This window comes from Sciurus vulgaris (genome assembly GCF_902686455.1).
Source record: "Sciurus vulgaris genome assembly, chromosome: X".
Taxonomy (NCBI): domain Eukaryota; kingdom Metazoa; phylum Chordata; class Mammalia; order Rodentia; family Sciuridae; genus Sciurus; species Sciurus vulgaris.
The window spans coordinates 20,838,207-20,863,654 of NC_136471.1; the positions used below are offsets into that span (position 1 = coordinate 20,838,207).

General features: G+C 36.5%; 1 protein-coding gene across 2 annotated transcripts in view; it reads left to right on the forward strand.

The window, feature by feature from the left end:
* The first annotated feature begins 24,178 nt into the window (after positions 1 to 24,178).
* FRMD7 (FERM domain containing 7) overlaps positions 24,179 to 25,448 on the forward strand; it is a 52,400-nt gene continuing 51,130 nt past the window's right edge. For both annotated transcript variants that reach the window (XM_079122666.1, XM_079122667.1), the window contains exon 1: positions 24,179 to 24,304. In XM_079122666.1, the coding sequence (XP_078978792.1) occupies positions 24,248 to 24,304 (57 nt within the window). In that variant the 5' untranslated portion in view covers positions 24,179 to 24,247. The remainder of the gene's footprint in view (positions 24,305 to 25,448) is intronic.

Here is a 25,448-nt window from a genome sequence, read left to right on the forward strand (position 1 = left end):
ATCATGCAGAATTTCAGACACTTGAGTTCAGGGGCAAATATTAGGATCTAATGGAGGTGTATTTTTAATTGATAAAATTCTGATGCACACACAGGAGGAAGAAGGGGGAAACCCCAGATTCTTAAATCTGCTGAGAGGGTGGCAAAAATGGAGAGGAAGCAGGTGCGATGGTCAGAGGTGGGCACTGGAGTCGAGCATGTGTGACCTGAGTTAAAACCCCAGCCCTGCCATTTGCCAATATGTACTTTTTCTGGACTTTTATTTTCTCACCTGTAAAATGGGGATAATAAGAATTTCTACATCAGGATGCTGTTGTAAAAGATAAAATGTAATAACATATTCAAAACTCTTGAATACTATAAGGGTTGGATACATTGTGGTAGTTCTTCCTGGGATTATGTGCGTGGAAAGAGAGTGGGTTGGAAAGATTAGCAGTTGCCCCAACTCTAAGCAGGGATGGAAACGCATTTCTAGTTAAGTGGGGATAGTAGAAAACAGAAGCGATGGGGGTGGGGCAGGATGGAATTTCAGGCTAAGTCCCAACCTTTCTCTTATCCTTCAGGGAAGCTCTGGTATGTAAATTACATATCAGAGCTGGACTTTGATATTCCCACAGCACTCAGTCATTGGCTAAGCACTGCCCTGGAGGGATGTAAGCTCTCAGGCTCTTCTGGTTTCCTGTGCTTTAAAAAAAAAAGGGGCGGGGGGGGTGACGCTGGCGGGGCGGTGGGCTCTAATCACTCAAGGGCAGACGTCTTAAAAGGATTGCAAGTATTGACCATTGAATGCCAAACACAACGGAGGACAGTTTGTCAGTTTCTTACAAAACTAAACATACTCTTACCATATGATCCAGCCATTGTGCTCCTTGATATTTACCCAAGAATTGAAAATGTATGTCCACACAAAAGCCTATGCAAGAATGTTTACAGCAGCTGTATTTGCAATTGCCAAAACTTCGATGCAACCAGGATGTCCTTCTGTAGGTAAATGGATAAACTGGAGTATGTCCAACAATGAAATGTTTTAAAATGCCAAAAAGAAAAGAGCTATCAAGCCAGGACAAGACACAAAGGTACCTTAAATGTACATTACTAAGTGCAGGAAGGCAACCTGAAAAGTCTACATATTATTGACTCAAGTCAGTCAATACATTCCATGCCCCTGGCCTCAGAGATTGGGTCAGCCTTGAACACATCATCCAGTTCAGACCCAAAAGGGCTAAAAACACAGAAGCTTTGTTTAAAATGTTGGAGGAAACAAACTTCCCCTTCCCTGCTGGATGAATGATAAAGCCCCCCATAGCCCCAGGGGCTGCAGGCAGCCACTTTAGGAATATAATAGAATTATCTGATAAAAAAAAATGGCATTGACACCATGGGAAAGACACAGATACGGAGATAAACTAGGTATTTGCTCCCTGAGACTGTCCATCATATATTTCTTCTATCTATATACTTCTAAACTTTTCCAATAAAGAATGTAATAAATTCCTTACTGCTTAAGCTATCTTAAGTATTCTGTTGCTTGTAACCAAAGACCCTAATTTATCACAGTTCTTGATTCCTGGGCTAGTACATTGTCCACAATGACTGTGGGTAGAAAATGATTCTCTTCTTTTTCAGATGTTTTCTATAAACCGTTGATTAATGCAATTATAGTTAAAATTCAAAATGTCTTGACTATTGCTTTCAAATAGACACAAACATGGGAGATGAGAGTGGAATAATAATAAGGGTATTGGACAGTTCAAACATATGCCTCCTTTCATTTCAGAAATTTAAAAAAAAAAACTGTTTACATCTTTGAGGACAAATATTGCTAGGCTTTGAATGTGATTTGTCCCCTAAGGATTCATGATCCCCAATGTGGCAGTATTGAGGTGATGGAACCATTAAGAGGGAGAGCCTAGTAGCAGGTAGTTAGGTCGTTGGGGGCACCACCCTTGGAAGAGATTAGGATAGTTCTCACGAGACTCTGGTTAGTTCCCATGAGAGTGAATTGTTAGAAGAGTGGACCCTGATTCTTTCCCACTCTTCGGCTCTCTGTCTTGCCATGTAATCTCTTCCTCTTACACTAGCTCCACCATGATGCCGTCCACCATGATGTGATGCAGTGAAGGGGGGCCCTTGCCAGAGCTGGCATCACACTATTTGCACTTTCTGCTTCCGAACCGTGAGCTAAATAAACCTCTTTTCTTTGAAGAGTAGTGAGCCTCCAATATTTTATTATAGTAATGGGCATATATATATGTGGGTAAATGCACCAATTCGAAAAGTGAAGTTTGATGCGTTTGGGCAAATATACAATTACCAACACAGTCAAGATATAGAATATTTTCATCACCTCTAAGAGTTTTCTTGTGTCTCTTTATGGTTAGAATCCTCCATTGCTGGTCCCAGGCAAATAATGCTTTTGTTTTCTGTTACTAGAGATTTGACTAATGTTGTATAAATGTTCATATAAATGTGTTAGCTTCATTTACTTGTAATAATAATTTTAAGATTCATCCTTGTCATTGCTTGTATAGGTAATTGATTCCTTACCATCGATGAGTAGTATTCTGTTATATGAGCATACTACAATTTTTTATCCGAACATCTGTTAATGGGTATTTGGTTTTTTTCCAGATAAGAACAGTTTTGAATAAAGCTGCTATGCACATCCATGTATAATTTCTGTGGAAACATTTCTCCTGTATAAATACCTAGAACTGGAATTTCTCAGTTGCATAATAAATATGATTACCTTTATAACAACTACTTTTTTTGGTATTAAGGATTGAACTCAGAGGTGTTTTACCACTGAGTCACATCCCTAGCCCTTTTATCTTTTATTTTGAGACAGGGTCTTGTTAGGTTGCTCAGGGCCTCACTAACTTGCTGAGGCTAGCTTTGAACTTGGAATCCTCTTGTCTCTCCTCAGTCTCCCAAACCACTGGGATTACAGGCATGCACCACCGTCCCCCAGCAAAACTAACTACTGAAGTTTTGAAAGTGGCTATTTATTTTAATATTCTAATGGATGTGTTCGATGAGAAATGTGTGAGAGTTATAGCTGCTTCACATCCTTGACAGCATGTGGTAGGGCCAGTCTTTTGTAAGTTTACCCATTCTAGTAGATCTAAGTTGCAATATCATTGTGATTTTAATTTACAGTTTCCTGATGATCAGATGGTCTTAAACATATTTTCATGTGCTTATTGGTCATTTCTATATTTATTGTGAAGTGCATGTTCAAATGTTTTGTCCATATTTTATTAGATTTTTTTTGTCTTCATGTAACACTATTACAAGAACTTTTTTATATGCTTTAGATAAAAGTCTTTAGTCAGATATAAGTATTACAAATATTTTCTCCCAGTCTGTTGCTTGCCTTTTGGTTTTCTAAATGTACCTTTGAATAAGTTTTAAATTTAAGTGAAATTTATCATCATTTTCTTTTAAAATTCATGCTTTTTCCAGATGCAGTGGTGCGGGCCTGCAATCCCAGCAGCTCCAGAGGCTGAGGCAGGAGGATCATGAGTTCAAAGCCAGCCTCAGCAACTTAGCAAGACCCAAAGCAACTTAGCGATTCTCTATCTCTAAATTAAAAAATAAAAATTAAAAGGGCTTGTGTGTTGTTCAGTGGTTAGCACCCCAGTGTTCAATCCCCAGGACCAAAAGAGAAAAATTCATGCTTTTTTTGTGATCAATCATTATCAATGCTAATTTTTCATTATCTGAAAATCAGAGAGATTATCCTCAAGTTATTAATGCTTATTGATTTTTGCATATGACATGAGGTAAGGTTAGAAGTTTCTTTGTTTTCATATGGATATTCAGATGTTCCCATCCTATTCATTGGAAAGATTATTTCTTTATTGAATTGTTTTTCAACTTGTCCAAAAACCAATTGATTAATCAAAATATTTGTTTGAATTTTCCATTCTGTTTCTTTAATCCCTGCTTATCCGTACACACTGTCTCCATCACTTAACTATATTCATAGTTAAGTTTTGAAATCAGGCAATGTAAGTCCTGTACTTTGTTCTTCTTTTTCAATATTGTATTGGCTATTTTAGATCTTTGTATTCTAATAGGAATTTTGTCAATTTCTAAAAATGGTCTGTTGGGATGTTGATAGGAATTGCATTGAATCTAGATATTGATCCATAGATCAATTTGCAGAAGATTGAGTCTTCTAATCAATGAAAATAAAACAACTTTCCATTCATTTAGATCTTATTTCATTTATCTCTACAATATCCTATAGTTTTTGCTGTACAAATAAAATATTTCATTTGTTAAACTTATTTCCAAGTATTAATGCTTATTATTCATGAAATTTCTTCTTAATTTCAGATTTATTTTGTTACCATGGATTGAACCCAGGGGTGCTCCACCACTGAGCTACAGCCCCAGCTCTTTTTATTTATTTATTTTTTTTAACTTTGAGACGGGGTCTCTTTAAGTTGTTGAGACTCGCTTTGAACTTGAGATTCTTCTGCTTCACAATCCTGAGTCCCTGGGATTACATGTGTGCACCACTGTGCCCAGCTAATTTCAGATTTTTCACTGTATAGAAACTAAATTTATTTTTGTATAATATTCTTTTATTCTGCAAATTTGCTAAACTTACTAGGTCTAGTCATTTTTTGTAACTTCCTAAGGATTTTCTATGTAAATAATTTTGTCACCTGTGCATAAAACAATTTTCTTTCTTTCTTTCCAATCTGGATTTCCACTCATTTTTTCCTTCTTTCTTTTTGCCTTATTGCGCTGTCTAGAACCTCAAGTACAATGCTGAATAGAAATGGTGAGAGTTGCCAGGTACAGTGGAGGTTCCCAGTGATTCGGAAGGCTAAGGCAGGAGGATTGCAAGTTCAAAGCCAGCCTCAATAACTTAGGCCCTAAGCAACTGAGCAAGACTCTGTCTCAAAAATAAAAATTAAAAAGGCTGTTGAAAGTAGACATTCTATCCCATTCCTGACCTGAGGGGTAAAAGCATTCACTAATTAGTGATTCAGATTATTGGGCTGGGGTTGTGGCTCAGTGGTAGAGTGCTTGCCTAGCATGTGTGAGGCACTGGGTTCAATCCTCAGTACCACATACAAATAAATAAATAAAATGAAGGTATTATGCCCACCTACAACTAAAAGTACTGAAAATTAAAATTAAAAAAAGATTGCTATTAGATGTACATATTTTATGAGTACATTTTATCAGGTTGAAAAACAACCTTGATTATTTCTACTATTTTGAGAGATTTTTATCATGAATAGGTTTTTAATTTTTCTGTTTCTATTGGGATAAGCATGTGATTTATTAGTTTTTTATTCTATTCTTACAGTGTATGATTTGTTGGGGGAGGTTCTGGGGACTAAACTGAGTGGTACTTTACCAATGAGTGACATCTCCAGTCCTTTTTTAATAATTTATTCACAGACAGGGTCTCACTAAGTTATTTAAGGGCCTCGCTAAGTTGCTGAGGCTGGTTTTGAACTTCCGATCCTCCTGCCTCAGCCCCCTGAGCCACTGGGATTACAGGCCACTGCATCCAGCTTGGTGTATGGGTTTTATATTGCTGCTGTAACAACTAACCATAAAATTAGAACCTTGAAACAACAGAAGCATTGTCTTACAGTTCTGTATATTAGAAGTCCAACTCATGTTTATTAGGCTAAAATCAAGGTGTTAACAAGACAATATTCCTTTCTCAAGGCTCTATGGGAGAATCGATTCTCTTGCCTTTTCTATCTTCTAGAGACTGCCTGCTTTCCTTGGTTTGAGATCTTCTTCCTCCATTTTCAAAGGCAGCAATGGCAGGTTCAGTCTTTTCCACATGTCATCGTTCTAGCCCCTTCCTCTTTTGTTTCCCTTTTCCACTTTTAGGGATGCTTGTGATAACACAGGTTCTACTGGTATAATCCTGTGTAATATTCTTATTTTATGGTCATGTACTTATCAAACTTAATTTCATCTGCAACTTTCCTTTCCCTTTGACATGTAATGCAACATATTCACAGGTTCTGGGGATCAGAATATGAATGCTGGGGGTGACCATTACTCTGTTGATTACAGCATGCCCTCTGATCCCCAAAGGTAAAGATTTCTTTTATATACAAAATCCATTCATCCAATTCCATGGTCTCCAAATGTCTCATCCCGGTTATACTAATAACTCAAAGTAAAATAGATTATCTAAATTTTATCAGCTCAAAAATACAAAATATCTTCACCCAAATGATACAAATCAAGTATTGGATGAGCTCTTGGTATAATTCATCCTAGGCACAATACCTGTCCAATCTGTGAATTTATGCAATTCAAGAGACAAGTAACTGACTCCCAAAATATGATGAAGATGATATGGGATAATAGTTACATATACTCCTGTTCAAAAAGGGAGAAAAATGGCCAGGCATGGTGGTACACACCTGTAATCCCAGAGGCTGGGGAGGTTGAGGCGTGAGGATCAAGAGTTCAAAACGAGCTTCAACAAAAGCAAGGCCCTGAGCAACTCAGTGAGACCCTAAATAAAATACAAAATAGGGCTGGGAATGTGGCTCAGTGTCAAGTGCCCCTGAGTTCAATCCCCAGGACCCCCTCACAAAAAAAGGGGAGAAAATGGAGTCCAATAAAGGAGTCACTTGTTCTAAGCAGTTTCAACATCAAGACAGGCAAACTCAAAATATTGTTAAGACCTGGAAATGATGAAGCTAGTGGATTCACCCTGTGGAGTAACAACTCTCCCATTTAGGTTCATGCCCTCTGAGTTGTCCTTTCTTTTTCATGAAAAGTAGCACATATATGCAATTATTATTTCACAGCCTGCTTCCTGCATATAGAATTCGGGGGCTCTGACAGCCTTCTATCATATAATACTCTCTCTGTCCTATTGAGTCCAAGTTGGCAGTGTTTCTGTGCATATAAGTGCTTCTTGTCCCAGAGATTAGCTCCATTAAGCAGGAGGCTCCTCCACAGATGTATCCTAAATAATTCTATCTCTATTTTCGACATCTGAGAAAGGGTCAAGGGGATCTAGTTTTACCCTAATCTCTTCAAAAAGTCTTCTGCATCCTTTAGTACAGTAGTTCTCCCCTTATCCATGGAGATTACATTCCAATACCTCCAGTGAATGCCTGAAACTGCAAGTAGAACCAACCTGTGTCTATACAGATTGAGAATACCTTATCTGGAATGCTTGGGATCAGAAGCATCAGAGATTTTGAAGTTGGGAATATATGCATATACATAATGAGATATTTTGGGAATAAGAGCCAAGTCTAAGCAGGAGATTCATTTATGTTTCATATATACTTTATACACATAGATGGAGGGAATTTTTACATAATATTCTTAATATTTTTTGTGCACAAAACAGTTTCATTGTGTGGAAATCTCCACTTGTGGAGTCCTGCTGTTGCTCACAAAGTTTTGGATTTTGGAGCATTTTGGACTTCCAATTTTCAGATTAGGGCACTCAACCAGTACTTTTTCCCCCTATACATATATACTTATGATAAGGTTTAATTTATACATTAGGCACCTAAGATTAACAATAACAACTAATAATAAAATAGAGCAACCATAACAATACACTATAATAAAAGTTATTGAAAACTTATAAATTGTTTATTTCTGGAACTTCCTACTTAATATTTTTCAACTGTACTTCACTGAGGAACAACTCAAACCATTGAAACGGAAACCACAGATAAGGAGGGACTACTATGCTCTGATCCTTTGATCTTTCTGTAGTATTAGAAAGGTGGTTCAGCCACAGCCTCAGGTTTTGTTCTAGAACATGTTGTTCCATGAGTGAAACTACCCCCTCCCTGTATTGGAGGTTGTCAGTAGGGGTACTTTTTCACTGAGCTACATCTCCAGTCCTTTTTATTTTTTATACAGAAACAGGGTATCACTAAGTTGCTGAGCCTGGCCTCCTGAGTCTCTGACATTACAAGTATGCGCCATTATGCCCAGCAGCTTTAACTCAGATTATAGCAACTTTTGCAATCTGGATAGGCTGAGAATTTTCCAGATCACCAAGTCCTGGTTCCTTTTTGTTTAAAAATTTCCCCTCAATCTGTCTTTTCTCTTTTACATTACTATAAAGCAGGAAGAGGAAACCAGGATACACCTTGTAGACTGACTTTGGAGACCTCAGCATAATGTCAAATTTCACCATGAATAAGTCCTTTTCCCCACATAACTGCAGAACACAATTCTGCTGTTTTGTTTCCAATAATATGTTCCTCATTTCCTTTTGAAGTCTCATCAGAAGCACCTTTAACTTCCATATTTCTAATAAGTTTATTCACAATGATTTCCTGACTAAAGTGATATGTTTTCTTTACCATGCTCCTGAATTCTTTCTGAGCCTTCACCAACACAATTTTTAACATTGTATTTCTATTAACTGTATGATCGAGGCAATCCAAGTTTTTTTTTTTTCAATCATGCTTCTCAGATTCTTGCAGCCTCTATCCATTGCTCATTGTTCAATTCCAAAGTTGCCTCCACATTTTAAGCTATTTATTAGAGCCGCATCCCACTTTCAGTTATCAAAATCTGTATTAGTTTTCTGTTGCTGCTGCAACAACTAAACACAAACTTACTGGCTTGAAACATTATAAATTTGTTATTTTATAGTGTTATACCCTACAAGTTTAAAAGGGGTCTCACTGAGCTAAAATCAAGATGTTAGCAGGACTGTACTCCTTTCTGTAGGTTTTATGGGAATGTCTGTTTCATTATCTTTTACATGTTCTAGAGACCACCTGTGTAGTTTGGTTCATGACACGCTTCCTCCATCTTCAAAGCCAGCAATGGCAGGTCCAGTGTTTCTCAGGTAGTATCATTCTGATTACTTTCTCCTCTGTCTCCCTCTTCCACTTCTAAGGATTCTTATCATTACTTTGGGCCTAGCCAGATAATCCAGCATAATCTCCCAAATTTATGATCAGATTGGCAAATATAATACCATCTATAACTTTCATTTCTCTTTGACATGTAATAGAACATATTCACAGGTTCTGGGGTTTAGAACATGGACTTTTGGAGGGGAGCCATTATTCTGCCTATTACCTATAGCACCAAATAGTGCTATAGGTAATAATTGGTTTTAGATATTAAACCAATATTGAATTCCTGGGATAAATACTGCTTGATCATCATGTGTCATGTGTTTTATATATCATTGAATTCTGTTTGCTGTTTTTCAAGTAATAATGCTGTGTAGTGACTTTTTTTTGTGGTGTTATAGGTTTATGTATCAGGGTTATACTGGCTTATTGAAAAGAGTTAAATAAGCCAGACTCAAAAAGTCAAAAGTCAAATGTTTTCTCTGATATGTGGAAGCTAGTCTAAAATTGGGGGGTGGGAAATGGGAAAAATCAGAGGAGTAAAAGAAGGGGATTAATGGGGAGGACAGAAGGACAGCATAAAGGAAAAAAACAGTGGAATGCAAATGACCTAACTTTCCAATATACATATATGAATATACCACAGTGAATCTCACCATCATATACATCCCCAAGACAGTAATCTTCAAAAATGTAAATAAACAGAAAGATTAGTAGAGAAAAGGTAAAGGGGGAAGAAGGAGGGGAAGTGGAAGTACAGGGGACTTAAATTGAGCAAATTATACTCCATGCATTTATAATTATGTCAAAATAATTCCTAATGTTATGAATAATTATTATGAACCAATAAAAAATTAAAAATATATACAGGGCTAGGGATATAGCTCAGTTGGTAGAGTGCTTGACTCACAATCAGAAGGCCCTGGGTTCAATCCTCAGCACTGCAAAAAAAAAAAAAAAAATATATATATATATATATACACACACATACACAGACAAAACAGTTGAGAAATATTCCCTCCACAAATTTATGAAAATATTTGTGAAGAATTGATATTATTTCATCTTTGAGTATTTAATAGAATTATATAATTATTTTTTGATTCATTGTACACAAGTGGGGTACAACTTTTCATTTCTCTGGTTGTACACGAAGTAGAGTCACACCATTTGTGTAATCATACATGTACACAGGGTAATGATGTTTGTCTCATTCCATTATCTTTCTTTCCTCCTGCCTCCTCCCCACCCCTGATTTCCCTCTACACAATTCATCATCCTCCATTCTTCCCTTACCCACCCCGACCCCATTAAGTGTCATCATCCACTTATCAGAGAAAACATTGGCCTTTGGTTTTGGGGGATTGGCTTATCTCACTTAGCATCATATTCTCCAACTTCATTCATTTACCTGCAAATGCCATAATTTTATTATTCTTTATGGCTGAATAATATTCCATTGTGTATGTATACCACCATTTCTTTATCCATTCATCTATTGAAGGACATCTAGGTTAGATCCATAATCTAGCTATTGTGAATTGAGTAGATATAAACATTGATGTGGCTGTATCTCTGTAGTATGCTGATTTTAAGTCCTTTGGGTATTAACCAAGGAGTGGGATAGCTGGGTCAAATGGTAGTTCCATTCCAAGTTTTCTAAGTAATGTCCATACTGCTTTCCAGAGTGGCTACACCAATTTGCAATCCCACTGGATTGCAAATGAATGAGTGTGCCTTTTTCCCCACATCCTCACCAATACCTATTGTTGCTTATATTCTTGATAATAGCCATTCTAATTGGGGTGAGATGAAATATTAGAGAAGTTTTGATTTGCATTTCTCTAATTACTAGAGATGTTGAATATTTTTACATATATCCATTGACTGCTTGTAGATCTTCTTCTGTGAAGTGTATGCTCAGTTCCTTAGCCCATTTATTGATTGGGTTATTTGTATTCTTGGTGTAAAGTTTTTTGAGTTCTATATAAATTCTGGAGATTAGTGCTCTATCTGAAGTGCATGTGGTAAAGATTTTCTCCCACTCCATAGGCTCTCTCTTCACATGGTTGATTGTTTCCTTTGCTGAGAAAAAGTGTTTTAGTTTGAACGTATCCCATTTATTGATTCCTCCTTTTATTTCTTATGCATTGGGAGTCTTGTTAAGGAAGTCTGGACCTAAGCCAATGTGATGAAGATTTGGGCCTACTATTTCTTCTCGAAATAGAAAAGGCAATCATAAAATTTATTTGGAAGAATAAGAAACCCAGAATAGCCAAAGCAATCCTGAGCAGGAATAGTGAAGCAGGAGGTATCACAATCCCAGACCTTCAACTATACTACAGAGCAATAGTAACAAAAAAGGCATGGTATTGGCACCAAAATAAACAGGTAGACCAATGGTACAGAACAGAGAAAACCCACATAAATACAGTTTCATGCTAGACAAAGGTGCCAAAAACATACAATGGAAAAAAGATAGCCTCTTCAACAAATGGTGCTGGGAAAACTGGAAATCCATATGCAGCAAAATGAAATTAAACCCCTATCTCTCACCCTGCACAAAACTCAACTCAAAATGGATCAAGGACCTAGGTATTACATCACAGAACCTGCATCAAATTCATAGAATTTTAAAAAATGTTTTAGTTTTAGATGGACACGGTAACTTTACCTTATTTATTTATTTTTATGTGGTGCTGAGAATCGAATCCAGTGCCTCATGTATGCTAGGCAAGTGTTCTGTCACTGAGTAACAACCCCAGCCCATTGCTAGAATTTTTTAGTTAATCCACGTAGCCTGGACTTTTCTTTTTTTTTTTCTTTTGGTACCAGGGATTGAACCCAGGGGTGCATAATCACTGAGCAACATTGACAGCCCTTTTATATTTTTATTTTGAGACAGGGTCTTGCTAAGTTGCTCAGAGCCTTGCTCGGTTGCTGAAGCCGTCTCTTAACTTGCGGTCCTCCTGCCTCAGCCTCCCAAGTAGCTGGGATTACAGGAGTGAGCAACCACAAGTGAGATAACTGTTTTTGATTAAAAATTTTAAAGTATGGGCTGGGGTTGTGGCTTAGTGGTACTGCACTTGCCTAGCATGAATGAGGCACTGGGTTCCATCCCCAGAACAACATAAAAATGACTAAATAAGCAAAGGTATTAAAAAATTTTTAAGTAGTTTTAGATGTATTTAGATTTTGAATTCTCAAGTCCATTTTGATCATTTATGTCTTTCTTGAAATTATCCCACTTCTACTTTTCTTAAGTCATCAAAATAAATTTGTTTACAATGTTGTTATAAACTTTTAAAATTCTATAGTATCAGTAGTAAAATTCCCTCTTCCATTATTGTTCTCTTATTTTCTGTTAGTGTAGTAGAGAGTTTTCAATTTTGCCAATCTTTCTAAAGAGCCAATTTTTGTTTTCTTATATTTTGCCTATTTTTTATATTTCAACTTCATTCATTATTGATATAATATTTATTATTTATGTTCTGTTTGCTTTCATTTTTAATTTTCTCTTCATTTTCCATTTTCTTAAGGTTGAAGCTTAGGTTATTGCTTTGGGACCATTTTCTTTTCTGATATACATGTTTAAAGGTATATATTTCCTTCTAAGCACTGCTTTAAGGAAATAATGTTGCATATATTTTTTCACTTTCATTTAGAACAAAGTATTTTAACTACTCTTTGGATTTATTCTCTTTGACCCACAGATTATTCAGAAATGTCTTGTTTGATTTGTAACATTCATCTTTTCCCAGATTACTTTCTAATGGGGATCTCTAATTTAATTCTGCTATGGTCATAGAATGTACTTTAATTTTTTTCAAATTTATTTTGATTTGTTTTCTGGTCCAGTGCATGGTATATGCTAGTAGATGTTCCATATCCAACTAAAAATATGCATATTCTGTAATCACTGTGTGGAGCATTTATCATATAAATGGCAGTTGGGTCAAGTTGGCTAATAGTGCTATACAAGTCTAGGGCTCAAGGTGTAGCTCAGGGTAGAGCACTTGCCTAGCACGTGTGAGGCACTGGTTCAATCCTCAGCACCACATAAAATCAATAAATAAAATAAAGGTATTTATACAACTAAATATTTTTAAATAGTGTTATACAAGTCTGTAGATCCTTGCTTATTTTCTATATTGGCAATGGGATATTGAAATATCCAACTATTGTTGCTGATTCATCTATTTCTCTCTTCAAGCCTGTCAGGTTTTTTTTTTTTTTTTTAATATAGTGGTGATAGAACCTAGGAGCACTTTGCCCCTGAGCTACATCCCCTGCAACCCCATCTCTTGTTGGTAGTGGGGATTGAACTCAGGGGTGCTGTATAACTGAGCTACCTCCCCAGCCCTTGTTACTTTTTATTTAGAGACAGGATCTCACTAAGTTGCTTAGGACCTTGCTAAGTTGCTGAGGTTGCCCTCCAACTTGCTGTCCTCCTGCCTCAGCCTCCCAAGTTGCTGGAATGACGCATGCACCACTGCACTCGGCTTCTGTCATTTTTCTCGGTTATGTGAATGCTAAGTCACAATAAGCAGAGGTGGCTAGGGAGGAATAGAAGTACTTTGGATTAGACAGAGGGGAGGGAAGGGAGGGAAAGGGACATGGGGGTAGGAATGATAGTAGAATGAATCAGACAGTATTACCCTATGTGCATATACGATTAGATGACCTGTGTAACTCTACATCATGTACAACCACACGAATGAGAAGTTATACTCTATTGAGTATGATGTGTCAAATGTATTCTACTGTTATGTATAACTAATTAGGACAAATTTTAAAAGGCTGAGAAAAGAAACATATTTACAGAAAATTTTGTATGTACCATGTCTGGAGCTCTTCCTCTCTCCTGGGATATTGTCTGTCATCCCTTTCTTTCAGCTTAAATATTTCTTTAGAATTTCTCGTAAGGCAGGTTAGTAAGTAACAGATTCTCACAGTGTTTATTTGAAGATGTCTTTATGTTCCCTTCATAAGGGTACATAAAGACATCTTCGACTTCCTAAGGGTAGTTTTCTTTTGAACATGTCATTCCATTGCCTCCTGGTCTCTATCGGCTCTGAGGTGAAATCAATAATCGATCAAATTGTTCTTCCTATGCACCTGATGAGTAAGCTTTTTCCTGTTACTTCCATTTTTCTGCTTTTTGACGATGTGCTTGGGATGCTGGTAGGTCTGGATCTCTTTGTGTTTATTCTGTTTGGGTTCACTTAGTTTATTGGATATATAGATGAATTTTTTGGTCAAATTTAGGAAGTTCTCACCTGTTATTATTTCAGATACAGTTTCTGTCCCTTCTCTCTGGGACTTCTATTATGTATATATTGGTAGATTTGATGGTATTCCACAGGTTTTCAAGTTTCAGTTCATTTTTCTTCACTTATTTTTCTTCTGTTCTGCAGACTGGATCTTCTCACTGTTCTATTTTTTAAGTTCACTGATTCTTCTGCCAGTTTCAATCCACTGTTCAGCTCTTTAAGTAAAATTTTTACTTAAAAATTTCAATTATTTTCTATTTTCCAAATTCTTGCATACCTAAGTTATACAGTTATTTTGCATAAATTATATGTCTTTATAGAGACTATTCCTGGATTATTGTCATCATACTTTCCTTTAATTCTTTAAACATGAATTGTTTACTTTAGTTCTTTAAACATATTCTTAATGGCTGTTTTGAAGACTTTTCTGCTAAATTCAACATCTGGGAACACTCAGAGTCAATTTCTATTAATTGACCTTCCTCCATCCATGTGAGTATTAGTCACACTTTCTTTCTTCTATGTATGTCTCATAGTTATTTGTTGAATACTGGACATTTCACATAATATATAGTTGCACTTCTGGATTCTGACTCTCTCCCAAGGGTTCTTGTCATTCTGTTTCATTGTACTTGTCCCGTTTGTTTCTTTGAGATTATTTGACTAGACTAATTAGACTAAATCACTTGCTCACTCTCGCTCCCCTGCTTTCTGTTTCAGAGACAGGGTTACACTATGTTACCCAGGTTGAGCTATAATTTCTGGGATCCTGCTTCAGCCTCCTATGTAAACTCACTGTGCCTGGCTTTAGACTATGATATCTCACAAAGAAACAAAAAGAACCCCACCAATGTCTTGTCTTAGACTTTTTTCCTCACTTTTATTTTAAAACCTGGTTCCTTAGGGGTCATTACTGGACCTTTATAGCTTAGTGATCAGCCAAAAATTAGTCAGAAGTTTTGTTTAAACACGTTGTGCCAGGAAGACTTCCTCTCTCTGATGATGGATCTGTGTGTGGGCAGGAGAAAACATTCAAACTTCAGGTTGTTTTCAAGACTTCCCAAGATTTTACTTTTTGCCAGGCTTTCTTATGACTCCTCTGGGTATGTGTACTGTCTTCATCAGCCAGGAATATGTGGGTGGCTTAAACCCATTCCAATCTCTGCTGCACATGTGTATCTCATTCTATTAACTTAGGATACGTGGGAAACATATCAGCACCCTAGGCCTACGTCACCTCTCTGAATACCATGTTAAACACTTGATGGGTCCAACAGTCTCTTACTTGCTCCAAACAGGCACACAACCTCAGACTAAAGGATCCACTGCCTCTTCCTGTTCACCTGCTACTGAGCAAAGAGAACATCTTTTCACTGTTGGTGGTATGTAAATTAGTGCAACCATTATGGAAAATAATATACAGGTTCCTCAAAAACCTAAAATTAGATTTACCATATGATCCAGCTATCCTACTTCTGTTTATATATCCAAGGGAAATTAAATCAGCATATCAAGGAGACCCCTGCCCTCTTGTGTTTACTGAAGAACTATTCAAAATAACAAAGACAGAAACAATTGAAATGTCCACTGACAGATGAATGGATAAAAAATGTGGTATGTATACATAATGGAGTATTATTCATCCATAAAAAGATAGAATCCTATCATCTGTGCCAAAATAGATGAAAATGGGAGTTTAACTGTTAAGTTAAATAAGTCAGACACAGAAAGATAAATATACCATATTCCCATGTAGAAACAAAAAAATGTTGATAACATAGAAGAAGAGGGCCAAATAGTGATTACTAGAGGCTGTGAAAGGTAGAGGGTAGGGGGGCAGAGGAATTAGATAATGGGCATAAAAATACAGTATGGTAGTTGGAATAAGTTCTAGTGTTCCACAGCACTATAGGATGATTATAGTTTATAATATCCTTTATATATTTTATAAAGAACTAAAGAGAGGAGTTTGAAGATTCCCAACACACACACACAAAAAAAAAAGAAATAAAGAGATGGAAATGTTAATCACCCTGGTTTGATCAGTACATATTGTATATGCATATTGAAATATTGCATTGTACTCCATAAATATGTGCAGTCATTACATGTTAATTAAAATATAAATGTTTTCCACAAAATCCTAATATTTAAAAATAATAAAACAAACTCTGATTTGTTCCAGTAGAAGCAGGGGTAGTGGGACTAAAGCCCAAGTCACTCATACTCTCTGCTCTTCCCTCTACTCTGACAGGTACTACCATAAAAGCATTAGGTTTCCATGAATGGAATGGAGTTTGAAAGAACACACATATAATTATTAGTATGACTTACCTAGGTAATAAAACAGCATGTATCACATGTAAAACATACACATATATAATGATTTTATATTTAATAGATATGTATGCATATATGTGAATGTATATATGTATTTGTATATATATGTACATATATGATAGTAGTCATTGAAAGGTTGGTTGAATTAATTTCAAGGGATCGTAATTCCTTCTTTATGTTTCTTTTTTTGTGTGTGTGGTACTGGAGATGGAACACAAGGTCTCACACATAATAGGTAAGCACTTTACCATCAAATTATACACTCAAATCTGTTTTTTAAAATTTTTTAAATTTTTTTCACACATGTATATAGGGTAATAATGTCTGTCTCATTCTACCATACTTCCCTTCCCCACCACCCCAACCCTCTCCTCATTCCCCTCTGTATAATCCAAAGTTCTTCATTCTTCTCTACCCACCTCCCACTATGGATCAGCATTTGCTTATCAGAGAAAACATTTGGTTTTTTGACCTTTAGTTTTTTTGGGATTAGCTTGTTTCACTTAGCATGATATTCTCTAGTTTAATCCATTTTCCTGCAGATGCGATAATTTCATTCTTCTTTAAGGCTAAGTAATATTCCTTTGTGTATATGTACCACATTTTCTTTATCCATTCATCTGTTGAAGGGCATCTAGGTTGGTTCCATAGCTTAACTATTGTGAATTGAGCTTCTATAAACATTGATGTGGCTACTTCACTGTAGTATGCTGATTTTAAGTCCTTTGGGTATAAACTAAAGGAGTGGGATAGCTGGTACAAATGGTGGTTCCATTTCAAGTTTTCTTAGAAATCTCCATACTGCTTTCCAGAGTTCAACCCTGTTCTTTATGCTTTCTAGTAAACTTTTAAAAAGTGTATATTCTTTTTTAAAAAAATGTATTTTTACATACTGCATTTTGATTCATTGTACACAAATGGGGTACAACTTTTCACTTCTATGATTGTACATGATGCAGATTCACACCATTCGTGTACTCATACATGTATATAGGGTAATGATGTCTGTCTCATTCCATTATCTTTTCTTCTCCTGCCTCCCCCTCATTTCCCTCTACACAATCCAAAGTTCCTCGATTTTTCTCTTACCCCCCCAATTATGTAGCATCATCCACTTATCAGAGAAAACATTTGGCCTTTAGTTTTTAGGGATTGGCTTATTTCACTTAGCATGATATTCTCCAACTCCAACCATTTACCTGCAAATGCCATAATATTCTTCTTTATGGCTGAATAATATCCCATTGTGCATATACGCCACAGTTTCTTTATCCATTCATCAATTGAGGGGCATCTAGGTTGGTTCCACAATATGGCTATGGTGAATTGAGCAGCTATGAACATTGATGTGGCTGCATCACTGTAGTATGCTGATTTTAAGTTCTTTGGGTATAAACATAGGAGTGGGATAGCTGGGTCAAATGATGGGTCTATTCCAAGTTTTCTGAGGAATCTCCATACTGCTTTCCAGAGTGGCTGCACCAATTTGCAAGTCCACCAGCAATGTATGACTGTGACCTTTCCCCTACATCTTTGCCAACACAAAGTGGACATTCTTGATATAATAAGAAAAAAAAATCTCTTTGATGAGGTACAGGAAATGAAAAAAATACATAAGATCTCTTAAGCCCGGATATTCTATTAAATCCATTGCTAAATAACAAGATTGACGACATCCAAGAATATTGGCATGTTAATAAGGAATCCTGAAATTAACAGACTTTAATCCCCAAAGGAAGAAGGAACCAATAATGAAATGTCAAAAAGTGAGAGCATAATCTTGGTTGGAACGCTTAACTTCCACCAAGATTCCACCTAGTGACACCACAGATTACTCTTGTGATCTTAGATAAAATGCAGTTGTGTGGTGCTTTTTATTTTCTGATAAAACTTATTTTCTTTACTATTTGTAAATAATAATGGTAAAACCTATGTTGACAGACTCTTCTAATTCCGCCCAGTTTACCAAGCCTGGAATCCATTGCTCACTCTCCTTCGGTTCCTCTTCTGGCCTCTTGCCCAGCTCTCCCTCTCCACTTCCCTATGTGTGGAGAGACAGCGATCACAGACGGGCCAGGCTCATGTTTCCAAGGGTGAGCTCAACATTGGATTTATACTCCTAAACTAGAATATGAAAATTTCCTTTAGGACAGTTTCCTGTTTTGGATCACACAGTCTATTTGTAAAATGTTGCCAGTAAAAACTAAAGGAATAAAATCTAGGTGGAAAAATAGGGAGGAAAAGAGACGGTTCTTTCTTAACTTACCATTTTAAGTTTCAGCAAAGAAAGTAATTTATGTGCATTTATTTTCTTGATAGTCACCTATTCAGCAAACATTTATTGAGTGCCTACTGTGTGCCAGGCACTGAACTATATGATTTCAACATTCTAGATCTTATATTACTCACAAAACCTCTACGAGTTAGGATTGTCACTTTAGAGATCAGGAACTGAGGCACAAGGAGCTAGAATGACCTGCCCCAGGTCACACTGTTGATAAGATTCAAAATAGAGTGTTGGTCACCAGAGCTATTGCTTTTTTTCTTGCAGCTGCTTCTCCATTTGGAGTTGTTGTGGAAACTGTACTGTGAGCTGTCACAATATTAGCAGAGGTATGCACCCTTGTCCATCAGATGACGGCATTTCATTGGTCTAATTTTACAGCCTGTTTATTTAGTGACATAGAATAAGTTGGTTCAATATAGACAAAGGGTGGTGGTGTTGGCTTCTTGCCTAATCTGGTTTAAATGTACTTTTAAAGATATCTCCTTCAAAAGCCACCATTTTACTTAATGAGGAGGTACTGGAAACTTTCCTACTAAAGTCAGAAGGAAAAAAAGGATGCCCTCTACTGCCACTATTATTTAATATTTCATTGGGAGTATTAGCCAATCCATTCAAAGACAAGAAAGAAATTAGTGGTACAAGAATTGGAAAGGAAGAAATAAAACCATTTCTATTCACACACACAAAAATAGAATTGTCTTATATCTGAAAACCCAGGCTACTACAAATATTTAAGAAAGTTCAATATGCAAAAATTAATTCCCTCCACATATGCAAGCAACTGTCAATTAAATGATATAACGGCAGGGAAGTTCCCCATTTTAAAGCAACCAAAAAGATTACTCACCTTGGAGTCAATATATAAGAAATACATAAAGACTATATGAGGAATATTTTCAAACACTTTCATCACCTAAACTCTTTGGAAAATCTTAGCATCACTAAAAATGAAATGAACAGACATGTAATATAATATGAAGCACATGGCATTGACTATGAAGTATCCTTACCAAAAAAAGTTTAATGTGAATCTCATCAGGCTTTCATATGAAATATGAAGAGTAGAAGAACAAATTAAGTGACACCACAATGAAGCAAGCAGAAGATTCCAGAACATATAACATTACATATGATGACTGCCCTGGTTTCTTCAATAAATCAGAGGCATAAAAAAGAGGGAGGGACACTGCTATAGATTTAAAGAGGATGAATAGATATAACAACCAAATGCAATGTGGGGTCCTTCTATTCTGATTCAAAGTAATCAACTTAGAAAAGGTTTTTGAATCAATTGGAGAAATTTGAAGATGAAATGTGTATGATAGGAGAATGAAAGCGTGTTTGATAATTTTGTTAGGTGTGATGACTTTGGGCTAATACAAGAAAATACCATGTTTTTAAAGAAATGCATAATAAATATATTTAGGGGTAAAATGAAGTGATGTGTGAGATTTGGTTTAAAGTAATTTGTGGAAGAGAAAGAATGACAAAATTGTAATATTATTTGTATTAGTTTACGAGGATTGCCATAACTAAATACCAGAGTGGGTAACTTAAATGAAAAACTTGTTTCCCACAGTTCAGGAGGCTAGGGTTCAAGATTAAGGTGTCAGCAGGTTTGGTTTCTCCTGAGGTCCTTCTCCTTGGCTTGCAGATGGCCACCTTCTCACTACATTGACCTCAGTAGTCTTTCTCTGTGAACACATCCAGGGTATTTCTCTGTCCCACTCTCCTCTTATCATAAGAACACCAGTCATCTTGCATTAGGGCCCACACTAATGGTCTCATTTTATCCTAAGAACCTCTTGAAAGGGCCTACTCCAAACAGTTACATTCCAAGGTACTGAAAATTCAGGGTTTCAATATATGAATTTTGAATGATGATGAGTGTAAGGGAGTTTATTGTATTATATTCTTTGCTTTTATGTATTTACAAAAACGTCAGTTAGAAATGACAACAGTCTAGAAGGGGACATAAAAGCAGACCTAACCCCAAAACACTGTAAAACAACATCTCCCATGAATAGGAAGACTCATCATCAGAAAGCTATGCATTACCCCTAAGCAAATTTAAAACTGTAACATATTTGAGCAAACATACCAACATTCATTTCCTGGAACTTAACAGGGTTATAGGTATACAGAAAGTAAGCAAATAAGAATAAGCAGGAAAACTGTACAGGGAAGCAACAGGGTGTAGAACTGTCTTGCTAGATATTAAAACATGCTCTAAAGACTCAAAAATTAGGGCTGGGGAGATAGCTCAGCTGGTAGAGTGCTTGCCTCGCAAGCACAAGGCCCTGAGTTTGATCCCCAGTACTGCCAAAAAAAATAAGACTCAAAAATTAAAAGTGTGATATTTGTACATAAATGGAAGAGATTATAAATCCCCAAATAGACCCAACTGCATATGGCAAATTAATACATGATAAAGGCAGCTTCCCATAACAATGACAATAGAAGCATCCTTTCTGAACGATGAGGCCAAGCACTCTACTGCTGAGCTACATCCTCAACCCAAAGAATTAAGTTTCTTAAAAACAAAACTATTTAAGTATTAAAAGAAAACCCTGGAGTGCAGAAAGCCTTTCTAACTATCACTCAAAATTCAGAGACCAAGAAAGATGTATCTCAATTCCTAAAAACTCTAGGAATGGAACCATATATGACCCAGCTATCCCATTGCTCGATATTTATCCAAAAGAATTAAAATCAGCATACTATATTGATACAGCCACACCAGTGTTTATAGTCTCATAATTCATAATAACCAAGTATGGAAGCAGCCCAGGTACTCATCAATAGATGGATGAAATAAGGAAATGTTGTGTATATATGCACAACGGAGTTTTACTCAGCCATAAAGAATGAGATTATGTCATTTGCTGGTAAATGGTTGAAATGGAGTACATCATGCTAACTGAAAAAAGCCAGAACCCAGAGTCAAAGGTCCAATGTTTTCTTATATATGTGGAAGCTAGCACAAAATAAGGGGGGGAAAGTGAGGATCAGACATCATAAAATGTCTGGAAGATCAGTGGAGTAGAAGGAGATTGAAAAAGAGAGGAAATAGGAATGAGAAAGGGGAGGAAATGCAGAATGAATTTGACAAAATTATGCTGTACATGAATAAATAAACACAGTCAATTCCATCTTTATATATATATATATATATATATATATATATATAATGCAGCAATAAAAAATAAATAAATAAATGAAAGGAAGACCAGTAGAGGAAGGAGAATAGCCAGAGGGAGGAGGGAAGGGAAAGCAGGGTGAGGTGGGGTGGTGTGTTTTGGAGACTGAAATGCAGCAAATTGTATTCCATGCATGGATGATTATGTGAAAAGCATGACTATAATGCACTAATAAAAGAAAAATTTAGGGGCCATTTTTAAAGTGATGGGCAAATTTCATTATACAAAAAATATAAAATTTCCCATGGAAAATGTATGTGTGTGTGCACACCCTGTAAGCAAACTCAAAAGACAAAGCAAATGAGAAAAATATGTACAACTCCTGTCACTAATTTTTATTAATTAATTAATTAATTTATAACACATGCCAGGCAAGGGCTGTACCACTGAGCCATATCCCCATTCCCCACTAGAGACTCTTAAAAAGGTAGGGAGGGTTTTGGGGTGTGGCTCAGTGGTAGAGCCCTTGCCTAGCATGTGGGAGGCCTTGGGTTCAATTCATAGCACTGCTAAAAAAGAAATAAAGGCCCTAGAAATGGAGAAGAAAAGACAATAAATGAATATTTTAAAGGGCAGATATGGAAGTCCATGAACAGATGATTCACAAAAGAAATTCATAAATCCCTTAAACTCAAAAAGATGTTTAACTTCTCTCATTACATGAAAAATTCAAATTTAAAACTACAGAAAATTTTTTCTTATCATTTTGGCAAAAGATCTAAAATGTGACGGTATGTCAGTTGAGCATGTAGAGAAAACAGGTACTCCTCACACATTGCCATTGGGATTGCAAGGACTACCATAAGAGAGCATTGCATACTGGTGGTGTGAACAGTGATTCATTGTCACCATCGCGGAGGATAGAAGCTAAGATCAAGGTGCTGGCAGTAGTGATTTCTTCAGAGGTCTCTCTCCATGGCTCATAGATGATTATCTTCTCTTTCCTGTGTCTTCACATGTGGTCTTCACTGTGTGTGTCTTTGTTCTGATGCCCTCTTCTTATGAAGACACCAGTCAGATTGGATTAGGGCCTACCCTAAAGACCTCGTTTCAATTTAATTACCTCTTGGTTATCTCTTTAAAGACCCTATCTGCAAATCTCCAAATCCATTTTCACATTTGGGGTGGGGGTTAGGATTTCATCATATGAATTTTATGCGACATGATTCAACCCACATCAGCCCTTATGGAGGGAAATCTAGAAATAGTTAGCAAAATTACCAATTAGTTACCCTGACCAGCGACTCCACTTCTGGAATTCTGTTCTACAGTACGCCTGCACACATGTGAAATGACATATGTTTGAAGACACTCATTTCAGACTTGTTGAGGCTGAAACGTTAATTTCAGCCTGGTTGAGTAAACTATGTTTCATTTACGTGGTGCAAAATAATGCAGTTGTAAAAAGAAATGAGGAAGCTCCCCCATGCACAGCTAAAGGGAGATCTCCATGATATAGGAAATAAGGGAAGACAACAGTGTAATAGCCTGGTACATAAATTGAATAAACATCCATATTTGCTCGTGTAGTATTTGCACAATAAAACACTGACAGCTAAACAACTACAACAATGACAACAAAATAATAAAATTGGTTACTGATGTGGGTGTAAAGGAGACATAATGGAGGGGACAGGAGTAGTAGTGATATTTTCTGAATATTCCTATATAGTTTCAAAATAATTAAAAAGATATATATGTACATACATATGATAAAGGATAAAGGATATCAATTTTCATTTTTAAATCATGTAAATTCAAAACCATTAAAAGACCATATATTAATATATGTATATATGTGTGTATATATATGTATATCTCCAGATATATATGTAGATTTCTAGCACAGTCATGAAATTTATAGTACAATATAAGACTAACTGTAATCCTTTATACTTTTGAGAATAGCTCTTCTCAGTTTATCCAAACTTCTTCTAAGGTTTCCAAATTTTGCTCTTGTGAAATAAATTCCCAGGAGTGGGAAATGCTTTTCTTTCTTTTTGGTTTTCCTTGCAAAAAGGAACTGAGTTTTAAAATCCATTTGGATTTGACATTGACCAAAAAAGAGGCTGCCCAGATGCTATTGATCCCCAGCACTCGGCAGCACAAACGCCCTTGGGCGTGCATCACTTCAAGCAAACAGAAGTGGGCCCCGCTGAAAGTGGGGATGCCTGACTGGGGGTGGGGGGACGGAGTGCACCGCATCCAGCTGAGAGTGAGATTCCTGGAGAAAGCCCCCTTCCTGTCACAGCACCCACAGCACTCTGAGCCTGCTCGCAGCCCAACGGCCTCTCCGAGGATGCTACATTTAAAAGTGCAGTTTTTGGATGATTCCCAGAAGATTTTTGTGGTTGATGTAAGTGGAAATCACATTGCTATTATTCCTTTATTATTCATTCAATGATGGTCATTTGTGGACAGCCCATTAGCTGCCGATGTTATATCTTCTTTAGGACCGAAAGCAGGAGGACTGTGGATTTTAGCTTGGGAAAAGGTATCTGTGTTTAATATCACAATGTAGCTCATGTTTCCCCACTAACCTTTCTTCTAGAACATGTTCTCTTTTCTCAAGGGACAACAAAAGTGGATTTTAAAGATATGCTAAATGTTTGTACAAAAGCAAAGCAGCAATAACTTAGGTCTTTTACCCAATAAGGAATTATTGTTCACTGAAATTATTTGTAAGTCTCACTCCCTGAGCATTATGTGAGGGAATAACTGGCTCTGAGGGAAAGAAGAGGGGGAAAGCCGCCCTCCTTTACTGAAGAAAATCTATGGGTTATTGGGTGTAGAATTATGCAGTTCTAATGAGAACTACAGGAAGAAATGACAAGTATGAAAGAGAAAAATAGGATAAGAGATGATTTAGTTTGATTTAGTACTTAGAGTTCAGAGTTCTTAATATAATTCCTAGCTACACGATGATTGCATACAATTATACCTCATCTCTTCAAGAAAGAACAAATGTATTAAGCACATCATTGGGTGCTCATGTTCCAGCATCTTAAGATACGTACATTTTGATGTCAGGATTTATGTATGAGCATTTTGAAACATTCTACATTTTTATCGGAAGCAAAAACTGCTATTTGCTCTGATATTTATATTACCTACTAACAAGGAACAAATAGTTCATTTTCCTTGAAATTCATACAAATTTTGACTGTTTTATGCATAAACTGACAACTACTGTAGCTCGGCTGTGGGATTGGGTGTGTGGGTAGCCCATTTTTCAAATGAGTATTTCATTTTTATTTGGCTCATGGGCTTGGGGGGTGATGAATTCATGGCTTCGGCTGCTGTTTTGCCGTCTCTTCCTTTCAGTTTTGTGTGGAAAAGGCATTTCTAGATCCACGGACCTGAATGATTTGTTTTTGTAGCAAATAGCTTCCATTAGAGGTATGAAGCATTTCCTTTTCTTTCTTGGAACTGTATTGAAGGGGTGGAAAATGTCTTTTGAGTAGTTTATCCATTTGCAGGCTGGTGGTGGACACTCACAG